Source organism: Penaeus vannamei, chromosome 12 (assembly GCF_042767895.1).
Source record: "Penaeus vannamei isolate JL-2024 chromosome 12, ASM4276789v1, whole genome shotgun sequence".
In the NCBI taxonomy this organism is placed as follows: Eukaryota; Metazoa; Arthropoda; class Malacostraca; order Decapoda; family Penaeidae; genus Penaeus; species Penaeus vannamei.
The window spans coordinates 38,101,551-38,109,050 of record NC_091560.1 but is presented as its reverse complement, the minus strand read 5'-3'; the positions used below and the strand labels follow the sequence as shown (position 1 = coordinate 38,109,050).

Here is a 7,500-nt window from a genome sequence, read left to right as displayed (position 1 = left end):
TTTATTATTTTTTCAAGGGTTAGGTTTTTTTCTTGTTTTTATTTTCATTTCATGTTTATTATTATTATTATTATTTTAAGGGTTGTATTTTTTTCATCTTGGAAGTGATAGATTCTTGATGTGTGTATAGTTTTTGTTTATGAATTTTTTTTTATGATTTTTTTTTGAAGAAGTTGCAAGTTTGATTTCTTGTATTATGAAAGGTTGGAAATTCGATTTATTTTCTAAGGGTAGGAATTTTTATCTTTATTTTTTTTTTTTCAAAACTTTGATTTTTTCAGAGGTTGGATTTTTTTTTTTCTAAAGATAAGAAACTGTTTTTTTCCGAAGACCAGAAACTTCAGATTTAAATTCAAACGTTTTTTTTACGTGAATATAAGTAGGCCTACATATGGATGCAATTTCTTATTCACCCATCCCCCACTCTCATCACCCCCCATTCTTCTCCTTGCTCAATTACTCTTACGACTCTTACTCACCCACTCTCACTCACTCTTCTCTCTCTCTCTCTCTCTCCTTCCCTCCCTCTCTCTCTCTCTCTTTATCTTTACCATTCTCTCTTCCTCTTACCCTCCTTCTCTCTCTCCCTCCCTCCCTCCTCCCCCCCTCTCCCTCCTCCCTCCCCCCCTCCCTCCTCTCTCTCCCTCCCTCCCTCTCTCTCTCCCTCCCCCCTCCCTCTCTCTCTCCTCCCCCCTCCCTCCCTCCCTCCCTCCCTCCCTTCTCTCTCTTTCTCTCAACTCACCCCCCTCATACCTCCTCTTTCTCCTTACCGATCTTAATCTGCTCCACATTCTTCACCGCCGCCTGCTCCATGTTATCCTTATCAATCGTCTGATAAAATTCGACGTCGCCCAGGTTAATAATGGCCGCCAGGATTCTGTATACGGAGTCCAGCTCGTCGTCTCGGAAACCTAAGGACGTGAAACCCTCCACCACCTTGTTGAATTGCTGGACGTTTGCCTGTGGGTGGGAGATTTTTTTATTTTTTTATTTTTTTTTTTTTATTTTTTTTTTTAGGGGGGTGGGGTGGGAGGGAGGGTAATGGTTGTGGGGGGGGTGAAAGGAGAGGGTTGGGGAGATAAGGGGAGGTGAGGTGAAGGGATAAGGAAGGTTGGAAGAAGGAAATGGAGTGGGGGATGAGGGAGGGGTGAGAGGGTGAAGGGGGTAGGGGATGAGGAAGGAGGTTGGAAAGGGGGAGGAGGAGGAGGTGTGTGGGGAGAGGGGGAAGAGGAGAGTGGGGGAGGGGGGAGGAAGGAGGGGAGTGGGGGAGGAAGTGGAAGCAGGGGGTGGAGATGGGGAGGAAGAGGGGGTGCAGGAGAGGGAAAGGAAGAGGGGGTGGAGGAGAGGGAAAGGAAGAGGGGAGGAGGAGGGCGTGGGGAGTGGGAAATTGGATTGGGGTGAGATGGGAGGAAAGTTTGAAAAAGGGTTGGGAGGGAAGGGGGGGAGAGATAGAAAAAAATATTTAATGACAGCTATTGAAGTTATAACTAAGCGTATTTGATCAATTAAATCACTGAATACTAATCTCAATCTTCACTATATTTAGGTTTCTCTATCAAGAATTATATATCAAATGCCATAAACATAAAAATCATAAAAAGCACAAGCACACACACGCAATTACAACCAAACACACACACACACATAAACAAACACACACAAGCACATACAGACACAAACGAATAAACAAACACACCTGTACACATAAACAAACACACACACACACAAACACAAACACACACACAACACACACAAACACACACACACACACACAACCAACCCCTCACCTCACTCTTCTCCTTGCTCCACGCCGCACCAGCAAGATACCGATGCTTGTCTCGCTTGCTCTTGTCAAGACTGTATTGCATCAGCTTGTTCTCGGCTTCAAGACCGTCGTACAGGTAGTAGAAGATGTGGAAGTTCTGTTCGCCTCTGGAAACCATGTGAGGGCTACTTTGCATCATTATATTGATGTTCACATTATAATTAAGGTTGTCCCTACCTGTCCGTCTAGAGTACCTATGCGCAATGGTCTAAGTCAGGATGTGTAGATCTAGAGATATAGATCTAAACATCTGTATTATCTTTTTAAATTGTCAACTTCTATGTCTATTGCTATGTATATTTTGTCATAAATACAGTTCTGGATAAGCTTATCTATGTTCGTTAAAGTTTTTATCTATCTATTTATCATGTAATGCAACAATTTACTTTTGCAACAATATTTGCGAATTATATACTTTATCATCATTATCATCATCTATACATACATATATATATATATAAATAATTATCATCAGCATGTATATACATAAACATATATAAATATATACACACAAAATAGCATAAAATACATATATACGTACACAAATTGAATGATTACATACATCATACATAAATACATATACTCTTACATACAATATATACACAAATAAACGCTAGCCTACTTTGAGACTATAATTTTCAAACTCCACAGCAAAAATACTTATCCAAAACAGTAAATGGCTATGGTCTAGACTTCCTGTACAATTACATACTGAGGGAGTGTGGCCTCAAAAGCATTTTTTATGCTACAATGCTTCTTAAGGCCACATAAACAAGGGGTAAAACTTGCTTATACATTTAACAGCGCTCAGGTCACCTGGTTAACTGACCCGTGAGAACCTTGGTTAATAGATAGTGTTTTCCAGGTGAGGGAGATATGCGTGTTGATAACATGTTTCTGTGGTGAGGGTACCAATCATGGTTAAAGTAATATATATATGTTTAGATGTTTTGGTCATGGTGTGACTTCTGATTAGATTTTTAATGAGAGGAAATGTATTTACTAAATGTATTTAGGAAATGAGTTGCTTGAAAGACACTTGACGAGCGTGTCAAAATTGCAAAAAAGAGCGAAAAATTGCTCTTTCTGCTTCTACGCTTCTGGACACCAGTATATCTTACACTTACATCCCCGATTGTAAAATGGGTCATTTGAAGCGTCGATTATATTACCTTTTTGACGTGTTTTAATTACCTTATTTGGCGAATTTGGATTTTACAATAGAGGGCGTCTCTATTGTAAAGTGTGAGTATAAAGGGAGGGGGTGCTTGCCCATGCGTTGGTACGTGCGTGGGTGGTTGGGTGCGTGCGTGCGTGGGTGCGTGCGAGGGATTTAGGTGAACAAGTTATAATAAACAAAAGAAGGGAGAATAGGACAGGAAACCACACGATTCCGCCAAAAGCCTTTTCGCTCTACTGCTCCGCCCCTTGGTGAAGCAATGAAGCGAGAAAACCTTATCCTGCGCTTCCTGCTCGTCCTTTCGGTCTGTTTATACTGCGTGAGTGCGTGCGTGCGTGCTTTCCTGTACAGCCTAGGTTAGTGCGTAATCATGTGCTTGAATGCGCGCGTACGTGCCTTTGTGTATGGATACATGAGTGCGTGCTAATGTATTTGCATGCGTGGTTTGGTGTATAGCCCACGCAAGTGCTCGCCTGATTGCGTGTATGCTTTCGTGCAAAGATCCGTGAGTGCGTGCTCATATGTTTGCTTGCATGCGTGAATTGCGTGTGCGATAAAGAGCCCAGAACATGCAAGAAATCTCGCAACTTACTTCGCCTGGTGGACCACCCTCGACTGCTCCAGGAGGTAGACGGAAATCTTGGCTCCGGTGACCTTGCCGAGGCGAGTGTACGTCAGTTCCAAGTATTTTCCGAACCGCGAGGAGTTGTCGTTAATTCCCGTCTTGGCGTTTCCGAAGGCTTCCATAATGGGGTTGACTAACAGGATCTTGTCTTCGAGGTTCCTGTTGGGTGCCTGGTGGGGTTTAAGGGGGGTTGGAGGAAGGGGAAGAGGAAGAGAGGGAGAAAAGGTTGGGTTAGAAAGCGACGTGAGATAAAGGGTTATTGATATAACACGTGCGGATAGATTTTTTTTTTTTTTTTTGGGGGGGGGATTCGTGTATCCAACATGTTTGGGTTTAAAATGAAGAACAGAAGAGAGAGGACATAATTGGTGAATTGAGAATATATTGACGAATGGATGAGGAAGGAAATGGATGATTATATCGAGGGTCTTTTCGTATTATTTATTCTCCATATTTAATCGACCTCGTTCAACTTTCTCATCCGTTCTCTGTCTGTCTTTCTTTCTTTCTCTCTCTCTCTCTCTCTCTCTCTCTCTCTCTCTCTCTCTCTCTCTCTCTCTCTCTCTCTCTCTCTCTCTCTCTCTCTCTCTCTCTCTCTCTCTCTCTGTTTCTCTCTCTCTCTCTCAATCCCCCTCTCTCTCAATCCCCCCTCTCTCTCAATCCCCCCTCTCTCTCACCCCCCGTCTCTCTCTCTCACCCCCCGTCTCTCTCTCTCACCCCCGTCTCCTCTCTCTCTCTCTCTCTCTCTCTCTCTCTCTCTCTCTCTCTCTCTCTCTCTCTCTCTCTCTCTCTCTCTCTCTCTCTCTCCCTCCGTCCCCTCTCTCCTCTTTCTCTCACTAACCAACAATAACAAAATCCCCCCTCCCCCCTCCCATCCTCCCTCCCTTCCCCCCGTCTCCCACCTTGCCGAGCGTGACCAGCTGTTTCAGAAGGAAATTGGCGCTCTCTGTCTTCCCGGCGCCCGACTCCCCCGATATAACGATGCACTGCTGTTGCTTCTGGTGCAGCATGGTGTGGTAGCTGTTGTCGGCCATGGCGAAGATGTGGGGCGGGTTCTCGCTCTTGCCCATCCCGCGGTGCATTCGGGATTCCTGGTGTGGGTTGTAGGGGTTGTATTAAGCGGGCTTGTGAGGAGTTGGGATGGGTAGGGTGGGGGTGTTATAAAGGGGTTGGTGTGTTTGGTTATATTTTTATTTTTCTCGGTTTTGTCTTTTTTGATGTGCGTGTGTGTGGATGTGTTCATTTGTGTGTCTGTTTGTTTTGTCTGTATGTCTGTTTGTTAGTCTGTCTATTTGTGTGTATGTGTATCTGTGTTTGTTTGTCTGTTTGCTTGTATGTCTGTCTGTTTACCTATCTATCAATCTATCTATCTATATACATACTCATGCGCACAGAGACATGTGTATACGTGTTTCTGTCTTTCATACTGCCTCTTCAATTATCAACTTTTAATATTATTCATATTAGTACTTTAATAATAATTTTCATGTATAAACTTATTTCTCCTTCACAGGGCAAACCTATCCATCTGTGAATTAATATTAGATATCTCGCTCTCCCTGTATATCTTATCTGCTCTTTCTCTCCCTTCTCACCCACTTACCTTCTCCTTCCCCTCCCTTACCCCCTCTCCCTATTACTCACCCCTCCTCCCACTTACCCCTTCCCCCCTCTCACTCTCCCTCTCTCCTCTCCCACTTACCTATTCTCTCTCTCCGTCTCCCCCTCCCCCCCTTCCCCTTCTCCCCCCTTTCCTCTCCCCTCCAATTTACCCACTTTCCCTCTTTTTACTCCCTTTACCCTCCTTCCTTCTTCCTTTCCCCTTCCCATCTCCTTTCCCTCACCCAACCTCTCATAACCCCTTCTTCCCTCTCCTCTCACCCCACCCCCACTCAAACTCTCCTTCCTTCTCACCCCTCCCACTCCTTCCCCTCATCCCTCCTCTCATCACCCCTCCTTCCCTCTCCCCTTTCCTCCAGTCTCCTTGAATGGGTTGACGGCGATGTGGATATCCCTTCCCCTCCCACTTCCCTTTTCTACTTACCCACTTCCCCTCTTTTACCCCATTCATCCCCTTCCTTCTCCCTCTCCATTCATACCCCCCATCCCTCCCCCCTCTCCCTCCTTCTCCCCTCTCCCCCCTCTACTTATCCCTCCCTCCCCACCCCTCTCCTTTCCCCCCTCCCTCCCCACCCCTCTCCCCATACCCTTTCCCCCTCTCCTCCCTCCTCCTTCCTTCCCCTCTCCCTCCTTCTCCCCTCTCCTCCCTCCTTCATCCTTCCCCTCCCTCATCCTATATTCCCCTCCACCCTCTACCCTTCCCCCTCCCTCATCCTTCCTTCCCCTCCCTCCTCCTTCCTTCCCCTCCCTTCTCCTTCCTTCCCCTCCCTACTTCTTCCTTCCCCTCCCTTCTCCTTCCTTCCCCTCTCCCTCCTTCTCCCCTCTCCTCCCTCCTCCTTCCTTCCCCTTCCCCTCCCTCCTCCTTCCTTTCCCTCCACCCTCTACCCTTCCCCCTCCCTCCTCCTTCCTTCCCGTCCCTCCTCCTTCCTTCCCCTCCCTCCTCCTTCCTTCCCCTCCCTCCTCCTTCCTTCCCCTCTCCTCCCTCCCTCCTCCTTCCTTTCCCTCCACCCTCTACCTTTCCCCGTCCCACCCCACCCCTCCCAATTACCCTCCCCCCCCCCTTCCCACTCACCTTCTCTCCATACACTCCGATCTCCTTGAATGGGTTGACCGCTATGAGGATGTCGCCCATGTAGGTGTAGATCTGGTTGGTGTCGTACCGCCGGCCGAGGTGGTCCACGATGATATCCTGGGGGGGAAAGGAGGGGAGAAGGTGAGGTGGTGAAGTGGTGGTGGTGATGAGGAGGTGAAGTGGTGGTGAAGTGGTGGTGAGGAGGTGAGGTGCAGTTGTGGTGATTTGTATGGTATTGGTATTAATGACTGATGCTGATTTGGTAATGAAGATGATTGATGACAATGGCAATTAAATTTTACTGGTGATGATTAAATATAATTAGTACAACATCAATTCACTAATGATTAATAACACACTTTGAGGATTCTCCAGACATTCTAAACCTACTTGAACTTTTAACGCACAAACACAACACTTATACAGCGCCTATTCACCCAATCCTACAGGATCTATAGCACCTATTACAACATACACCCAATCCTACAGAATTACCCACCCACTCACACACCTAATCCTACAGGACCACCTACCATCCACCTTCGAGAGCTCCTACAAGACCTCCACCACCTCCACCCACCTCCTACCCAATCCTACAGGACCACCCGCTACCCAGCACCCACCTTCGAGAATTCCTCCTACAGGGCCTCCTCACCCCTCCTAGACCCCCTCAACCCACCCTTACCCTCCCAATCCCCCATCCTTCCTTCCCTCACTCCACCACCCTCCCACCCTACCTCCCCACCCCTCCCCCCCTCACCCCACACCCGCTCCCCAACCCACCTCCGAGAGCTTCTCCAGACTGGCCAGGTCATCCATCCATATGGGCGTCCTCTTGGTCTTCCTGTCAGCCTTCAACGCCCCTCCCTTGATCGTGGCTTCGGGGTCCTTCTGCACCAGCTGGTTCTTGATCCTGAGGTCGTCCTGCAGTTGGCAGAGCTGGCGGCGGATCTGGTGGATGTGGAGGTGGATGAGTAGATTGGGATTAGTGGATTTGAAGTAGGATTAGTGGATTTGAAGTAGGATTAGTGGATATAGGGTAGATGAGGGGATCTGGAGGTGTATTAGTGGATGTGGGGTAGATGAGTGGATTGAGATTAGTGGATTTAAAGGTGGATGACTGGATTGGGAGTGGAAGATTTGGAGGTGGATTAGTGGGTTGGATTAGTGGATTGGGG

At 47.0% G+C, this 7,500-nt stretch overlaps 1 protein-coding gene across 8 annotated transcripts in view; it reads right to left on the bottom strand.

Annotated features, from left to right (window-relative positions):
- ninaC (STKc_myosinIII_N_like and MYSc_Myo21 domain-containing protein ninaC) overlaps positions 1 to 7,500 on the bottom strand; it is an 85,887-nt gene that overhangs the window by 22,702 nt on the left and 55,685 nt on the right. For 7 of the 8 annotated variants that reach the window (XM_070128275.1, XM_070128279.1, XM_070128280.1 and 4 more), the window contains 6 exons: positions 7,106 to 7,273; positions 6,323 to 6,439; positions 4,533 to 4,721; positions 3,598 to 3,800; positions 1,788 to 1,950; positions 771 to 960 (listed from right to left, as the gene is read on the bottom strand). In XM_070128275.1, coding sequence (XP_069984376.1) covers positions 771 to 960; positions 1,788 to 1,950; positions 3,598 to 3,800; positions 4,533 to 4,721; positions 6,323 to 6,439; positions 7,106 to 7,273 — 1,030 coding nt within the window. The remainder of the gene's footprint in view (positions 1 to 770; positions 961 to 1,787; positions 1,951 to 3,597; positions 3,801 to 4,532; positions 4,722 to 6,322; positions 6,440 to 7,105; positions 7,274 to 7,500) is intronic. The other variant, XM_070128276.1, reaches the window with a different exon arrangement.